At 40.3% G+C, this 18,696-nt stretch overlaps 1 protein-coding gene across 1 annotated transcript in view; it reads right to left on the reverse strand.

The window, feature by feature from the left end:
• The window catches only part of TRDN (triadin), a 261,031-nt gene that overhangs the window by 80,921 nt on the left and 161,414 nt on the right, over positions 1 to 18,696 (reverse strand). Inside the window, exons 22-26 of the mRNA XM_065401998.1 lie at positions 15,535 to 15,582; positions 12,913 to 12,960; positions 10,380 to 10,403; positions 5,211 to 5,261; positions 4,658 to 4,708 (exon numbers count right to left, since the gene is read on the reverse strand). Of these exons, the coding sequence (XP_065258070.1) occupies positions 4,658 to 4,708; positions 5,211 to 5,261; positions 10,380 to 10,403; positions 12,913 to 12,960; positions 15,535 to 15,582 (222 nt within the window). The remainder of the gene's footprint in view (positions 1 to 4,657; positions 4,709 to 5,210; positions 5,262 to 10,379; positions 10,404 to 12,912; positions 12,961 to 15,534; positions 15,583 to 18,696) is intronic.

Genomic DNA, 18,696 nt, shown 5'->3' on the forward strand with positions numbered 1-18,696 from the left:
ATCTGGGAGACTTAGCAGACACTATCAGCAACACCAGAGGTTAGAGGGAGGGTGCTAGATGATCCTTCTCCCAACATGGAGTGGGGGGACACAGCCCAACAGTCCATCCCTCCCTGCTGCAGGGGACCTCCATGAAATTTCCTAGGTGGAGTGGCCCTTGAAAAAGCTCCCAGCATTGTCTAGCAATTAGGGACTAAGCAGCAGAAGCAACAACTAACAGCAGCACCAGGGGGGTATCCAAGGTGTTCTTATCCCCTATGTTCGTGAGCCAGAGCTTTAGAGACACATGGCCCCAAGAGCTCCCCTCTCTTTCCATCAGCCACAGGGAGCAGTGATTTTATATCATCAAACGGTCTGAATGATGTCAACCTTCAAGCTGCTCTGACTTGTCAGGGACTGACCTGGTCCATGATGGCCCCAGGATTAGGGGAACATAAAAATAGCTTAAAACCACCTGTCCCCTCTTTGCCCCACACTGCTCCTTTATCAAGCACAGATTAATTGCAGATGAGAAGCTGTGACCATATGATTTTAGGATAGGAACAAGCAGCAGGAGTAAATAAATTAATCAGAACAAAGATCTTGTTGTTACACAAATATTCATACTCTAGCAATAAAACAGAAGAAGAAAAGAAATAGGACATATAGTCTGAAAAAGTCATCACTTTCTGATTCATTTTATTAGGCATCAGAGGACATTTAAATTTACACACCATAAGTTTCCATTTTGAAAGGAAAATACTTGCTATAAAAGAAAATACTCCACTGAATGCTACAAACAGGATTTTTTTAAAACTTCAAATGAACTACACACAATGCATAGCAAGTGCGATAAAGGACCAAAGAGCAGCAAACAATACACATTTGTTTCTTTAAATAACATGTAGTATAAGTACTGTGCAAGGGATACAAACCGCTGACTTTTTTCCTTGTGTAGAAACATAAAAATAAATAGAGCACATAACTGGATAACAATAAAATATATGCACAGGAACCTATGCATCCCGAGTTTCTTTGGCCTCAGACTAAATCCAGCAAATCAAAATTAAACCAACCTGAAATTGTTGAAGGGGCTTTCTTATTTCAGCAAAGAGCTGAAGATTTAGTGTTATATTTATAAATAAGTCTCAGATTTTACCCCTAATAGGACGATATTTCTTCCGTAGAAGAAAGTAAGTTTCTTTAGTATTCTCCTTAACTGGAATTTATTAAACTAGAAGTGGACCTGACCATAAGGTTCAGGGACATTTGATTCAGCCTTTTAACTAGACAGAGAGCCACTGTTACGTTCAGACTGGCAGAATATCCACATCTGAAATTCCTCCACCTTAAACAAAAAAATGCTTAATGCTAAAGCTGGCCTGAGTCAATGCTCCTCTTCACTCTTTCCTGCCTTTCTACTGGCAGTAGTAATAATTCACACATACTGACTCAGTTTCATAGCAAGAGCTTTGATTCAGAGAATCTTCATCTTTCTCTTGTTATCCCAAAACTCACCCTGTTGCCCAAAAGAGTCTGAATTAGATACCATGATCCCTCTTTTCTTGCAGGGATTGTATTGATCACAAAAATGTTTAAATAGCTCATCCAAAACTAAAATCAATACCTTTATTCCATTTTCCAAGAACACCAACATTGAGCTCACAAGCTCCATAACAGGGATTAGTAGTACTTGGCCTGAAGTCCCCAAATCCAGCCATTTGGGTACATATGATTGAAACCGGGATTTTGTGCAGTAGTTTCCTTTTTTGAAATCATGGCCTTCAAATGCTGATTTGATAAGAGCTATATCGGTTCTCTCCTTTGCTTTCTCTTAAGTTGATTTTCATTAGCATGCCAAATCCCTACATAGCATCTGCCTTTTTCTTTCCAAAAGAGATTCAACAAACTTTTCACTATCCCATCAAAGACTGGTTGGATGGAAAGTACAGGGATATTTTTGGTTCATAATGTTTAAACTTATATATACAAGCTAGTATTTACATAAAATGAATGTTTATCTATTAATTGAGATTTTTTTCACAATTTTACCTTGTATTTCTTTTACTTGTTAATTTATATAATAAAAAATAAAACACGTAGGTGTTTATCCTGCAAACATTTACGCACATACTTAACTTCAAGTAGGTATGTGGCCTGACTGACTGGAAAGAACAGTTACTTATCCTATTGAATGCACCTACTGAATGCATCTCATGCACATAAACTCTGATTCAGAGCTGGTGCAACACACACAGCAAGAACACACACGCAGCCAACAACCGACAGCACTGAATAGGAAAAAAGAGAATACAGTGGGGAAGCAAAATGTTATCCCTGAAGGGCTGCTGTGCTCCAGTGAAACTGAGTGGGTATGGGACTTGTGCATGCTGCATGCATTTGGTTTTTTGGATAGTAAGTTTAATAAAGCCCCAGTTTTAAAATCATCCCTAGTCTGGGAGTGTAACATGGCCTTTTGGAGAAAGGAGCAACAGATAGATGCTCTGTCAGGGACATGCCTATCTCCAAGGCAAAAAAGGCACCTCCCATCATTAGGCAAAATAGCTGCATTACAACATGGGCACGTTTTAAATGCTGGGGAGTTTGTTTCAGGCACAGCAGTTAAATCCCAGTACCTGACAAGTCCCTAAACACACACGTCCCTAAACACACACACACACACGCACACACACACACACACAAACACACACAAATCTAATGTCAATGGACATGAAAAAAACCCTACATTAATTATATGATCTAATATATTTACAAGTCTAAGAGAAAAATACAGCGTACAGAGAAGCAGATTTCTGTCTTGCTGTTAGGGATGAGGAGAAGAAACTGAAGGACAATTGGACCCCGCTGTGCCCTTTGTGCCCTTGGATGGGAGGGAATGAGGGATCCAGGGAGCAGGTGTGGCCCCAATGGACACTGCTTGCTGAAATAATCCAATCTCATCCAATGGGGTGCATGCACACTAGAAGTGGAATTCACGTGGACAATCACTTGAAGAGCGGGACTATTCATGTGTGAATGTGTTTGTCGGATAGGGGCCCTTATCATAAAGAAGTGGTAAATCAGCATGATTACCAGGGCTTGGGTATATATCTAGCAATTCAATTGCTGTCTCTTTCTCTACAGGTCACTAATTTACATGGGGTGTTATTCTACATAAAGAAAATAAACTAATTTCCTCAGTTACTCCGGTTTGAAATAATACAAAATAATTACTGTTATCTAATATAAGATATTATTATATTTACAAATGTGGTGATACTTCTTATCCTGAAGAACAAAGCACTTTTTAAACTATGTACATACACATATTGCTTCACCCTTGAAATGCAAGTAACTCTGGAGTGGAGGATAGCAATAAGGGGGATGAAGGGGGCACAGCATGCTGAAAAACAGTGACTCAAGGGAAATTTTAGTTGAGTTAACCATCTATACATGCAAAAAATGCCATAAGAAATTTTAAACTTACATGAGAAAGAAAGGGAGAGAAGAAATAGACAGACTTGCACTTCTAAAGACTCAGGTGGTTGAATGGTTGAAGCAGTGAGCTTTTAACCTCAGCCTTTACAAAGCCCTGAAGGCATGTCACTATCTATCACACTTTCATACCATTTCATATGCTACTGTTTTACTTTATTCATGTTACATCCACAGGTTTATACAAGCAGTTCAATTCAGAACTTTCCAACTGCCTCTAGAAGACACTAACAGTTCTTTATCTTGATGAGGTTATAGATCTTAATCACTGATGAAGATAGTTTTCATAATGAACTAGCATTTGTATTGTGACAGACCCAGACCAGTGGGGTACAGGAGTCTGGTAGAGGGCAAATATACTGGTCACTGGATGAGTAGTTTTCTGTTCCCTGAGTGACCAGAGTAGGGGCTGCACTAGAGTAATCAGGAACCTGCTAGAACCAGTTAAGGCAGGCAGGCTAATTAGGACACCTGGAGCCAATTAAGAAGAAGCTGCTAGAATCAATTAAGGCAGGCTAATCAGGTCACCTGGGTTTTAAACAGGAGCTCACTTCAGGTTGTGGTGTGAGTGTGAGGAGCTGGGAGCAAGAGTTGCAAGGAGCTGAGAGGGTATGCTGCTGGAGGACTGAGGAGCACAAGCGTTATCAGACATCCGGAGGAAGGTCCTGTTGTGAGAATAAGGAAGGTGTTTGGAGGAGGCCATGGGGAAGTAGCCCAGGTAGTTGTAGCTGTCATGCAGCTGTTACAGGAGGCACTATAGACAGCTGCAGTCTACAGGGCCCTGGGCTGGAACCTGGAGTAGAGGGTGGGCCTGGGTTCCCCCCAAACCTCCCAATTGACCTGGACTGTGGGTTCTCCCAGAGGGGAAGGTCTCTGGGCTGTTCCCCAACCCACATGGTAAATCTCTGAGGCAAGAAAATCTGCCAATAATCGCAGGACCCACCAAGATAGAGGAGGAACTTTGTCACAGTATATTAATAGTTCTGTGGCTTCTACACACTAGTTAGATAACACTGTTTGACTCTCCTTTCATCACATATATGGTAAACAAGATTTTGACAATTTTAATATTCAGATTATTTTTAAAGATAGAGGAAAGCCCCTCCTAGATTTAGTTATAATTATAATAAAGTTAGTTATGATAATTTTAAACCAACAAACATTCTATAATGTGTATAATTACCTTTATCTTTTAAAGCTGCAGGATGCTTTACTTCCTTTTCTTTGACATGCTCTGTAAAAATATGTATTAGTTTAATTATCAAACCAAAGGGCTAAAGGCTAAAATCTGATGACTCCGTGACAATGCTTGATCAGACAACTGATTGTTTGAAACAGTCCCCAAAACCATTTCAAAATTCAGTCAAAAACACTGATTTTGACCATATTTAATATGCTTACAAAATAAAACAACATATTTTATGTAATTACAACGTGAGAACAAAGATCACTTAAAACTTGTGCCATATTTTCTGAAATCCTTTGCAAACTTTATCAAATGCTTCGAGATTCTGAGGCTGTAATTCTGAGTTTCACTGCAAAAATTTTGCATTGCCTCAGCTTTGTTCTTCACCTACAATTCAGGCAGTCTGAATATTTCTTAAACTCTGAAAATGTATTTTCCTCACCAATCCAAAACTATGTTGTATGTTACAAATAAAGACATCCATATATAATGGGGATTAAAAAAAAATCAAATCCTCTGGCACTTGTAGTATTTTATGCTGCTATATTACCTTTATCCTTTGTTGCAGCTGGAGGTTTCACTTCTTTCTCTTTTACAGGTTCTGTAAAGAAATATTTAGCACAGATACAGTGACATTCACAAGCAAAAGCCTGGTTTGTGAAATACAGAGACTGAATCGTATGAGATAAAGAACCAGTTAGACAGTATGAGAGACTCTAGCTATACAATGGCACAAATGGCAAGAGATGAACTGATTAGAAGAGTTGTGTGAAACCTGCCTGTTTCAGTTCACAGTATGTGTTTTGTTGATTTCATTATGAAACTTGCAAGATTTACTAAAGTTTAAACAAGCAGCCTCCCACAGGTCCAGGATACTCTTTTAATTTTAGTTGCCATCTGAAGGGAGCAAACTGACCCATTTCCAACTCTCCTCTCCTCAGATAATGTTTCGGTGACCCACTTTCGCCATCTTCATTTTTCAAGGAGTCAGCAAAATAAGCTGGATGCTTTTTAATCCTTCCAGTATCTCCTTGGGGATAGATAGTCTGTCCACCCTCCTCCATTCTTTTTTAACAGGTCAGGAAAGATGCCTCTGCTCCTACTAGTCATTTAATGCTTTGAGGTGCCTCAACCCCTTAGTGAAAGTGCATTACATGGCCAGCAGAAATAAGAGACGGGCTAACAATCAAAAAAGAACCCTACAAAAAGTGGAAACGGACGAATTGATCAGGAGGCGAACAAAAGAATAGCACAAGCATGTAGGAACAAATATGAAAGGTTAAGGGACAAAATGAGTTACCCTAGCAATGAACATAAAAGGCAATAAAAAAAGATTCTTTGAAAACATTGTAAACTAGAGAAAGATGAAGAAATGTAGGCCCTCTATTTAGTGGGGAAGGAGAGGTAATAACTGAAAGAAAGCAGAGATGTTTAATGCCTATTTTGCTTCAGTCTTCACTAAAAAAGTTAATGGTGACCAGATACTCAACGCAAGTAATATTAACAACAGGAAAGAAGGAATGCCAGCCAAAATAGGGAAAGAACAGGTTGGAGAATATTTAGATGTTAGTTGTATTCAAGTGGGCAGGGGCAGATGAAATTCATCGTAGGGTACTTAAGGAAGCAGCTGAAGCAAACTCAGAACTATTAGTAACTATCTTTGAGAATACCTGGACTATCCGTGAAGTTCCAGAACACTGGAGAAGAGCAAACATAGTGCCTTTCTTTAAAAAGGGGAACAAAGAGGATCCAGGGACTTAAAGACCAATCAGCTTAACTTTGATACCTGGAAAGATACTGGAACGAATTATTAATCAACTTGTAAGCAGCTGGAGGATAATAGGTTCATAAGGAATAGCCAGTATGGATTTGTCAAGAACAAATCATGGCAAACCAACCTAATTTCCTTCTCTGTCAGGTTTATTGGCCTGGTGGATAGATAGGAAGCAGTAAATATGATATATCTTGATTATAGTAAGGCTTTTAACACAGGCCCTCATGACATTCTCATAAGCAAATTAAGGAAATATGTTCTAGATGGAATTACTATAAAGTGGGTACACAGCTTGTTGAAAGATGGTACTCAAAGAATAATTATCAATGATTCTCTATCAAACTGCAATAGAATATCTAGTGGGGTTCTTCACCGGTCAGTCTTGGGTCCTGTATTATTCAATATTTTCATTTGTGACTTGGATAATGGAGTAAAGAATATGCTTATGACATTTGACGATGACACCAAGCTGGGAGGGGCTGCAAGCACTTTGGAAGACAGGATTAGAAATAAAAAAAACTTGACAAATCAGAGAATTGGTCTCAAATCAACAAGATTAAAGCAATAAAGAAAAGCACAAAGTACTTGACTTAGCAAAGAAAAATCAAAAGTACAACTACAAAATAGAGAGTAATGGGCTAGGTGGTAGTACTCCTGAAAAGGGGGTGGGAGGGTTGAATGGATCACAAATTGAACTGGAGTTAACAATGATGCAGCTGTGAAGCAGGCTAAGAATATCCTGGCATGCATTAATTGGAGTGTTATATATAAGACATTGTAAGTAATTGTCCCACTCTGCTTGGCACTGGTCAGGCCTCAGATGATGTACTGTGCCCAATTCTGGGTGCCACACTTTAGGCAGGATGTGGACAAACTGGAGAGAGTACAGAGGAGAGCAACAAAAATGATAAAAGGTTTAGAAAACCTGACCTATGAGGAAAGGTTTAAAAACTGGGCACGTTTAGTCTTGAGAAAAGAAGACTGAGGGAGAACCCGATAACAGTGTTCAAATATATTCAGGACTGTTATTAAGACGATGGTGATCACTTGTTCTCCATGTGTACTGAAAGTAGGCCATGAAGTAATAAGCCTGTGAAAGGGCGCTACCAGCAGCACCCTGATCACTGACATTGCTGCAGCCTGAGGAAGGCTGAGGGCAATTATACAATTTCTGATGGGGGATTGTGAGCACCTGGGTGACAATCATTGGGCTAACAAGGTAACAGGGGATAATAAAAGGGGAGGAAACAGGAAGCAAGGGAAGTTCAGGAGATGGCTCTGGGGGTGAGAGCTACAGAAAAGCCTATCCTTGCTGTAAGCCTATATTGCATGGTATTATTATGTAAGAGAGGAATAAACACACACCTTGGTGAAAAACAACCAGTCCAGTGTGTTTGTGATCGTGAAACCATCTGAACTGCCCAGGCAATGCAGTTCACTGGGTAGGAACAAAGGTGCCCTGTGACAGGCCTTAACCTGCAGCAAGGGAGATTTAGGTTAGATATTAGGGAAAAAAACTTTCTAACTCTAATGTTAGCTAAGCTCTGGAATAAGCTTCCAAGAGAAGTTGTGGAGTACCCATTATTGGAGGTTTTTTAAAACAGGTTGGACAAACACCTGGTCTATGTTTATTTGGTCCCACCTCAGTGTAGGGAGATGGAATTGATGACTTCCTGAGGTTCCTGCCAACCCTACACTTCTATGATTCTATGACTTTTTTTGTTATGTGTTTTGTACAGCACCTAGACTAATGTGGTTCTGGTCCATGACTGCGGCTTCTTGCTGCTATAATAATTTGCAGACAAATAGTGGTGGCGGAAGGTAGGCAGGCCACCAACAGAAGACAAAATATTTAGGAAAAGCAGGCCTACCTTTCTCTCTGCCACCTTTCCCCTCCCCAGCTCTCCTAGGAAAGTGTGAGAAAGATCAGGTCATCTGGCCTTCCTCTAAAGAGCTAGGAGTGGGCCAAGAGTCCAGTGCTTGAAGATGCTGGAGAGCATTGTGGTAGAAGACAGCCTAGCTTTCCCTGCAGAAAATAACAGGCCTGGGCCTAAATTCTGCTGGGAATAGGAGTGCAGGTCTGAAACTTGCCAAAGTTTGCTGAAAGGCATAAATAACCTCAGTGACTTTTATTGGCAGACTGAAATCACACTCCACTTTTTCTCATCATAGCTTTCTAAAATGTGGCATACATCCAATGTTTAGAGATTTATCAGTGCAACAATGAAGCTTTTTGTTTCTGTTTTAGTACCGTGCTCTTTGTAGAACAAGTCTAGTACCTGGAAATCTGCATATAGGGAATTCGGTTATAATGAGACTTCGCTTATAGCAAAGTTGACCAAAAGCTGATAAAACCTCATTTCTGGTTATAGTAAAGCTCTAATCTGTAGAATAAATTAGTTCAATGGAAGTGTGTTACATTGTATTCATGATCATACAGAGAAAGAGCCTTTTTCTTTCAAATAGTTACATTTACAAAAGAAAAGGTCAGAAGAAAGTTTGTTAAATGAGGGTTGGCGGGGGGGGGGGGGAGGAATCATTTTGTTGGGATAGATTTTTTTTTTTTTTTAATCCTTAAAAAGATACAAATTGTCTGTCTCCCTTCTATTTTCAAATGGAGTCAGTGTTTCAGCCATCTGATGCTCAAAATATAGAAAAGAAACAATTCAATGCCAATGTTGTGAAACAGTGTTACCCATCTAATATTACTATCAAAAAGTCAAATACTAAATAGACTCAATATTAAATATTCATATATAATATAAATGTTACCATGAATGAAATGTAGAGCTAAGGCTGAAAATTATTAACTACACCTTTGTGCCTCTATATTGTAGGAGTCACCCAACGGCAGTCCTGTATACCATGCCACATCCTGCAACACCCCAAAGCAACAAATGAGTGGGCAAAAGATGGAGTTTCTGTCTTCAGAATCAGTGTCCTTATTTCTGAACGCTTATGTCCAGACCCCTTATGTGATTTGAATGCAGCTTTTGTGGTCAATTCCAGCAATGACAATACATTTAATTATATTAGCAAAATAAGCCAGCCAGCATCACACACTGCTAAACCCATTAAGTTCAGAAGCCTGCTTATAAGAACTCAGGCAATGTGCATCTCCATTACTAACAGCACCATTATTGCATTATTTCAAAAGATGTCACACCAATGATTTGATTTCAAGAGATCAAACACTTGTGAACTCAAAGCCTGAATCATTACTGACTAGGCCTTATGTTCCAAGTGATCCAAAAAACCAGAAAGTCATTCAGAAAATGCTGCCAAGATTAATGCCATCTCCAGGAAAAGCTTAGCTTTTGGGATGGTGCTGGATCTGATACAGATGTCATTCAAGAATTAAAAGAAAGCTTGGAAATATTAGCTTAAATTATAAATAGATATAGGACATATTGTGACTAGATGAGCAGTCTGAGATCTATCATATAGTTGCCATTGAAATACTATATTATAATTATGGCAAAATTATAGTCTAGTATGCAGGATAGCACCACTAATTCACACCAAGGCCCTCTGTTATTTATTCTGCACTGGTTCTCAGCATTAAACTTCTACTGACATGAGAATATGCAGCTGAGATACTTACTGAGGCTAACGGAGTCTCAGTGACAATCGGAGAGAAGAATTTTGTCCATAAAATAATTTTTTTGTAATCTAGGTTTTTCTCAGCAGTGTTACAAAGAGGTGAGAAATCTCCTCATGGCCAAAAGAAGTAGAGCGGAAACAGTAAAGAGACCCTAATCCTCTGCTCTAAACTAGAAAAGAATTTCTTAGCATTTCCATATGAATACCTTTTTTACTTGATCCTATTCTATCTAATCAACCATTCATCCATTCACCCGTCCCATAATAATAAATAATCATACTTGGCTCTCATATACTTCTTTTCATCTGTAGAGTTTAGGGAAAATGTATGATAAAACTTACTTGTTTCTTTCGGCTTTGGTTTATCTAAACAAAAAACAAAAAACCTCTTTAGAGTAACCGTTGTTTCTTGTGGGAGCAAAAATGTAATGCTAACAAAAAATGGGTTGTAATAGAAGAAACCCATAAAAACATCTTTAGTCAACAAACAAGAGAAATTAATCTTAACTGCTAAGGATTAGAATGAAAGTCATTACCATTTTATGGCTGCTTGACAGCATATGTGAAATGAGTTCATGGACTCAGTCCAATTTGTAGTGGACATGTAACCAGACCACACACAAAAAATATCAAAACAACCTGTACAATTTTCTACTAATTAGCAACCTTTGTAGCAGTGTCCAGTAACCCAGGGAGTATTGTGACTTAGGGGTACATCTACACATCCAACTGCAGGGCTAATTTCCAGCTTGAGTAGATGTACACACACTAGCTCTAATCTAGCTAGCATGCTAAAAATAGTACTGTAGCCCTGGCAGTGCGAGCAGCCAGACGGGCTAGTTGCCCAAGTACATACCTAGGGTCCTGAACAGGATTTTATTTGGGATGGCCAACCCATCCTGCTGTGCTCGCTCCACTTCTATTTTTAGCATGCTAGCTCCATCAAAACTAGAATGCACATATGTACTCAAGATGTAAATTACCCCTCCAGCTCAAAGTGCAGACCGACCAGGAGCAAAGAGGAAATAGAGTAAGTAGTAATTCACTGCTAGCCTCTACTAATAACTTAATATCCTGCCCCTCTCCCCTGCTCCCCATTTGCTCAGCTACTTTTGGCCGCTCAATAGGGGGATGGAGTTAAAGCTCTGCCTGTTCCCTGAAGCTCTCCAACCACCCTGCTCTTCCTACTCTCCTTTAAACATTTTGCAAAGGTTGCACCAATCTCTACATTTCTACTAATATAAAAGCTGGTAAATATTATCAATAATAATTTTCCTACCACTATTTTGCCCAGTTCTATATATGAGCGATTTAAAATCAAAGGCAAAACAGTTTTAATACCTGAACATTTTATTTTGAAACACTAGAATTCTTGCTAGGGTTGTTAAATTAGCAATACTGCTAACTCATGATTTTATTATAACTTTCAGTATTTTGTGTTGCTCTTAAAGCCCCAGCCCCTAGAATCAGACAAGTAGGTGAGAATTTTAAAATTAAAACTGTATTTTTAACCCTCATGTTTGTGGAGAAAAGCTTGAATACATGACCTAAGTAAACTCTTTAGGCTCAAAAACCAGAAGGCAAATAAACAGAACCCCAAATGATGATTTAAAAAAAAAAATCTCATGATTTTTAACTCATCTCATGATTTTGGGGCCCCAATTCCTGAATGTTTGGGGTTGGCAATACTGAACTAGCATTACAGTAGGATGGAGATTCTTCCTTTCCTTGGCTTACTGAACAGTGGACTCTGACAACTAATCTCACAAGTGCTGTCACTGCTCAGTTTTAGAGGCATGTCCATGTGTGGGATGGTGCAGTGAGTGAGCTGCTAGATCTACTACATCATAGTCCAGTGTAGGATGCCTGCAGCAGGCCTCAAGCAGACTGCTCAAGAGGTCTTTGGCCCATCTCTAGGGTGAGAGGTAAAAGGATATCTCCTAGCACCCAATGCAAAGCCCTTTTACTGAAGTTTTTCAAAAAAAGACCAGAATTTTACTCAATGGGTTTACACGCGTGTAAGGCTACATCTACCGTTGGAGCTGGGGGTGTGATTCCCAGCATGCACGGATGTACTCACAATAGCTCTCATCAAGCGAACACTAAAAATAGTAGTGTAGCCAGGGTAGCATGGGCAGAGGCAAGTGGCAACACAGGCAAGCCACCCCTAGTACAAACTGCCTGGACCCCACGCGGGTACTCAGGGTGGCTAACCCATGCTGCTGCTTGCGTTGCCCATGCTACCTTGGCTACACTACTAATTTTAGCATGCTAGCTCAATGAGAGCTAGTACAAGTATGTCTACGTGAGCTGGTAGCCCCCTCCCCCAGTTCCACTTGTAGACGTAGCCTAAGACGGGCCATCAGCCTTCCAGTTTTTCTTAGGATGCAATGCAATCTCCAGATCTTTGTAGAGACATAGCGCTAGATCCTCAGTGGTGTAAGCTGGCACAGCTCTGTTGATTTCACTGGAGCTACGTTCATTTATCCCAACTGAGAATCTGATCCACACATGGCTGAAGCTCCACTTGTCCAACCACATGATTGTCTCTCTTTTTTTTAAACGGGGACCCCATGTTGCTGAATGAAAGTCACCCTGCAGGACAGGAAATCCCCTATGGGACAGGTGAAATGTTAAGACTCCAGAATGGTTTGTTCACTTGAAGCGTCTGTGTGTGTTTTGTATTACGTAAGCGAGAGACCGAGCCAGAATCCTATCTGAAATTCTCTCTTCTCTGGCAAACTGAACAGATCAATGGCACAGACTGATAGAGTAATGAATTTAAAGGTTATTGTCATGAAGCTGACTGTTTTTTCCCTTGTGCCATTGTCTTTCTAAAGCAGATAATGTCAAAATATTTCAAGTTTCTCTTTACCTTGCTCCACAGCCTTCGCTGTTTTTTCTTCCTTCTTTTCAGGTACCGCTGCAAAACAAAGATAAGGTTTAAGTAAGACTTCCAGTCAGAAATGCTGCCCCCCACACAAAGCCTTTCTGAAGTAATTAAATGTCTACAGATTTCTTTGAAGGAAATGATTTCAAAGTCTTGTGACCACAAGATAACCTCCCTTCCTCACAATAAACTGGTAACATATTTTTTGACCTGTCTTATAAAGAAAAGGAATAAAGTGAAAGGGGATACTTCATTTCTTTCAAAAATGAATAATACAACATTTCCTTCTTTGTCTTGAAAGAAACCTCAGGCCAGGTTGTGATGAGCCTGGCATGACTGCACAGAGAGCCACACCAGACGCTTTGCTTTGCACAGTCATGCAAGGGCCTCCCTCAATAGCAGTCCCTATACTGCATACTAATGATGAGTGCCTGTACAAAACCCTAAGACAAGTGGCTTGCTGAATCAGGGCCTACGCACATGCTTCACTTGAAGTATGTGAATAGTCCTACTGACATCAGTGGGACTAGATCACTGAAATACTTATTTAATTCCTTTGCAGGAATGGTGTGATAGAGAGAGATTATTTGGTCCCTGTGGTTATTCAGCAAATTAGCTAACAGGTGGATGTCCAGGAAGTGGGGCCACACAAGAAGGTCACAGTCCCTCCTGGCACACGCCCAAATAGAGGCCTTCATATTTTCTGACATTTAACATGACACAATTGGGAATATGTAAGATCCCCAGGAGATCAGTAAGTGTATTTAATAGAATGTGTAAGTTCTTGTTATTTAGGGAAGAAAAATTTGCAAACATCTGTGTTTAGTGATAAAGTGTAGTGCCAGCTTAAATCTGGTCCAACATTTAACATCTATAAAATGCAGTTCTTACAAATCCTTAGGCCAAATGAAATTTCCTGCAGTGTTTGAAACACAAAATCTGTGGCACTAAGAAACTGAAAGGAAAAAATGTCTCAATTGAATTTCATTGAACAAGTTGAGAGAAATGCAAAAAGTAAACAAAGGATAAATTGCAAGAGGTAAACTGTGTTCAGAAAATTATTTTACTTTCAACAATCTAAGTCATTTTTGATAACATAGGTAGGGCCCAACCAAATTCATAATCCATTTTGGTCAATTTCATAGTCATGGGATTTAAAAAATCATAAATTTAATGATTTCAGCTATTTAAATCTGAAATGTCATGGTGTTGTAATTGTAGGGGTCCTGAGCCAGAAAGGAGTTGTGGGGGGGGGGTGGAGGGGGGTGGCAAGGTTACTGTAGGGCTGCTGCGGTACTGCTACCTTTACTTCTGCACTGCTGTTGGTGGCAGCGCTGCCTTCAGAGCTGAGCAACTGGAGAGCGGCAGCTGCTGGCAAGGAGCCCAGCTCTGAAGGCAGAGCCACCGCCAGCAGCAGCGCAGAAGTAAGGATGGCATGGTACGGTATTGTCACCCTTACTTCTGCGTTGCTGCTGGCAGGGTGCTGCCTTCAAAGCTGGGCGCCCAGCCAACAGCCACCACTCTCTGGCTGCCCCGCTCTGAAGTCAGCAAAGAAGCAAGGGTGGCAATACCATGACCCCCCTGCAACTCCCCTTTGGGTCAGGACCCCCAATTTGAGAAATGCCAGTCTCCCCCCTGAAATCTGTATAGTATAGGGTAAAAGTACACAAAAGACCAGATTTCATGGTGGGAGACCAGATTTCATAGTCCGTGGCACGTTTTTCATGGCTGTGAATTTCGTAGGGCCCTAAACATAGGGAAATAAATTTCTTTGTTTGTATTGATAGAGTTTTCATTGATAGCAGCATCCTTTTCATTTGTTTTTTTCAACCTGGCACAAGAAAACATTCAGTATAAAACTTTATGCTACAGTCCATTGCAAAAAAAATACATTCAAGGATTTTGCTTTTAAAACTAATGTAAATACTAATGGCTACAGTCTGCCATGTTTACTCACATTGAGTAGTCCCTGTTGAAATCAATGGGGCTATTTACAAGGGTCTTGATCCAGCAACATGCTGAGGACTCTGACCCCGCTTCACCAAAACATGCCAGCAAATGCTCAACTTTAAGGGCTTGTCTACACTACAGAGAATATAATGTCGTAGCTACGGCATTGTAGCTATGCTGGCACAGGAGTAGTGTAGATTCACCCTACAGCATTGGAAAGGTTTTTTTCCTGTTAATGTAGGAAAACCACTTCCCTTGAGCGATGGTAGCTAGGGCAACAGAAGCATTCTTCCATCATCCTAACTGCATCTACACTTGAGGTTAGATCAGCAAAGCTACAGGGCAGGTTGTAGATTTTTCACACCCATGAGCACCGTAGCTATGTTGATTTAAATTCTAAATGTAGGCCAGGCCTAAGAATGTGAGTAGTCACATTGACTTCTATGGAACTTAAGCACTTAGCAAAAATTAAGCACGTGCTTATGTGCTTTATTGGTTTAGTAGGATTGAGCCCATTGTAAGGTGCCACTCACTGTGAACAAGAGCAATGGAATCTGGTACTAAATGCATTTCAAAATGTACATATAGCCACAAAACTACTATGATAAGGACCAAATGAATTTTTAAGCATGCTTGTTTTCTCCAAACTACATTTACCTTTCTTAGCTGAAACCGCAACAACTTGCTCTTTGGCTTGTCCGGTTTCTGAAAATTCAGAACATTGATGGAATGAAAAACAGTCTGCAGAAATACTTCAAAGATACCAGATAGCAATCCAAAACAGCATTTGCTATGAGCAAGATTAAAAGAGCAAAGGACAGCAAAGCTAGCCGTAGAACATACTGCAATATAAAGTGCTTGTCTGTTAATGAAAACAATTTTTCTGATGATCTTGTATTTATTGAATCAGGGGAAAGACATGGCAAAGAGAAAAAAATGATGAGAAAGCATAAAAATGAAAAAAATATAGGTGAGGTCATTCTAATATATATAATCTGCACATGAAGGCCAGAGAACCAAGAAGCTGATAGTAAAATAAATCTACTGAAAATAAATGGACTTGACTAACTCAATTCACTCAGCAGGCATATAACAGGCTAGACACAGGGTTAAGTTTCCTCAAAAACATTCTAAATCTATGAAGAAGAAACTTTTGACACTTTGATACTTTGTCAGAGAAATCCTAAAGGAGCTGGATAGCAAGTGCCAGAACTTTTCAAGTGTTAAGAAAAAGATGAGCCTGACTTACAAAATTCAGATCCAGATTTCCAGGCTCCAAACATTCGAGGGCATTTGGATTCAAGGTTTTGGCTAAATCCATTAAAATGATAGAGGCCAATCATGAAATTTGATCCAGATGCCAAACCTTACTTCCCCACATTCTGTCCCCACCATGCAAAAAAGATTTGGTGGTATCTAGACTCAGGGGGTTTGGTTTGGTCCTTTCTTGGTTTAAGAGATTAGCTTTTCTCCATCACTGAACAACAAAGCTTAAAATTAAAAACAGTAATAAACTTCCCTACTAGGTCATAATTTTCACTTTAAGATTCTTTGCCCACAGGGAAATCTCTTCAAGATTACCACATACCACTCAGAGCTAATGAATTTTCAAAGCTGCTGCATTGTCATTTCTATACTAAATGGGTATAAAACAGTTTTTATTCCAGAACATAGATAAAGTTCATGCTGAAATTAAAAGTGTCCCACTGAATGTAGATCAAAGTAAGAAATCCTTGTAAACATTCTACTAAAGGTATGGAGATATTTTGATCTATGAAACACCAACATGGCTGCACTCCTCAGGGACATTGCAGATCAAAAAGCCCAAGTCAAATCATGTGACATCTGGAAATAAAGTATTCTCAGTCACCTCCTGCCTCATAACCGCCTCCCCCCCATCTCACCCCAAACAAAATCAATTTTTAAAAAGTAAACTAAAAATGTTAAAAGTCAAAACACCCCTCTATTCCAAGTAGAGTTTTGACCACAAAAAGGGAGGGTGGCAGAGACTCCATGAAACCTACTAGAGATGTTGCCATTCCTATAGATTTTATTTGGAAGATGCCCAGATACTACAGTGGTGGGAAGCTGTATAAAACTCTAAGATAGGTAAATGACTTGACAGACACAGACATTACTGATGCTCAGAGAGTAGTGTTGCATAAAATTCCCTGGGTTTGCTGCATTCATTTTGGTTTGGTTATAACAGAATTTTTATAAAAATGTGTTACATTCAGGCCAAGATCATACATGTCTAGAATAATAGCAATGTAGGGCTGGAAGGGACATCCTGGTCTGAGGCAGGACCAAGTAAATCTAGACCAGGGGTCAGCAACCTCTGGCACGTGGCTCGCCAGGGTAAGCACCCTGGCGGGCCGGGCCAGTTTATTTACCTGCTGACATGGCAGGTTCGGCTGATCGCGGTCCCCACTGGCCGCGGTTCACTGTCCCAGGCCAATGGGGGCGGCGGGAACCCGCGGCCAGCACATCCCTCGCCAGCGCCGCTTCTCGCTGCCCCTATTGGCCTGGGACGGCAAATCGCGGCCAGTGGGGGCCGCGATTGGCCGAACCTGCCATGTCAGCAGTAAATAAATTGGCCTGGCCCGCCAGGGTGCTTACCCTGGCGAGCCGTGTGCCAGAGGTTGCCGTCCCCTGATCTAGACCATCCCTGACAGGTGTTTGTCCAGCCTGTTCTTGAAAACCTCCAATGACAGGAATCCCACCTCTCTTGGAAGCAAAGCTGAACTACCCTAATAATTAGAAAGCTTTTCTTAATATCTAACCTAAATCTCCCTTGCTGCAGATTAAGCTCATTACTTCTTGTCCTACCTTCACTAGACATGGAGAACAACTGATCACCATCCTCTTTATAACAGTATTTGAAGACCATTATCAGCCTCCCCCTCCTCCCCCAGTCTTATGATATCAAAACAAAACGTGCCCAGTTCCTCATTGGTGAAGTTTTCTAAACCTTTATAATATGTGTTGCTCTCCTCTGGACTCTCCAATTTGTCCACGTCTTTCCTAAAGTATGGTGCCCAGAACTGAATTCAGTACTCCAGCTGAGGCCTCACCAGTGCTGAGTAGAGTGGGACAATTACCTCCCGTGTCTTACATAGGACACTCCTGTTAATATACCTCAAAATGATATTAGCCTTTTTTGCAACCGAATCACATTGTTGTCTTATATTCAATTTGTGATCCATTCTAACCCCCAGACTGTTTTCAGCAGTACTACCACCAATATTCCCTATTTTTTAGTTACGCATTTGGTTTTTCTCCCTCCTAACTACAGTACTTTGCACTTGTCTTTATTGTATTCCATCTTGTTGATTTCAGACCAATTCTCTGATTTGTCAAGGGCATTTTGAATCCTAATTCTGTCCTCTCCTCACAGATTGGTCTCATCTCCAAATTTGATGAGCATACTCTCCACCCCATTATCAAAGTCATTAATGAAAATATTGACTAGTACTGGTCCCAGGACTGACTTTAGTGTGACCCCTCTGGATACACCCTCCCAGTCTGAGAGCAAACCATCAATAACTACTCTTTGAGTTGTGCACCTACCTCACAGTAATTTCATCTGGACTACATTTCCCTAGTTTGCTTATGAGAATGTCATGTGGGCCTGTGTCAAAAGCCTTACTAAAAATCAAGATATATCATCCCTACTGCCTCCCTGCTATCCTCTAGGCCAGTAACCCTGTCAAAGAAGGAAATTAGGTTGGTTTGGCATGATTTGTGCATGACAAATCCATGCTGGCTATTCCTTATACCCTATTATCCTCCAGGTACTTACAAACCAATTATTTATTA

This window comes from Emys orbicularis, chromosome 3, assembly GCF_028017835.1.
Source record: "Emys orbicularis isolate rEmyOrb1 chromosome 3, rEmyOrb1.hap1, whole genome shotgun sequence".
NCBI lineage: Eukaryota > Metazoa > Chordata > Testudines > Emydidae > Emys > Emys orbicularis.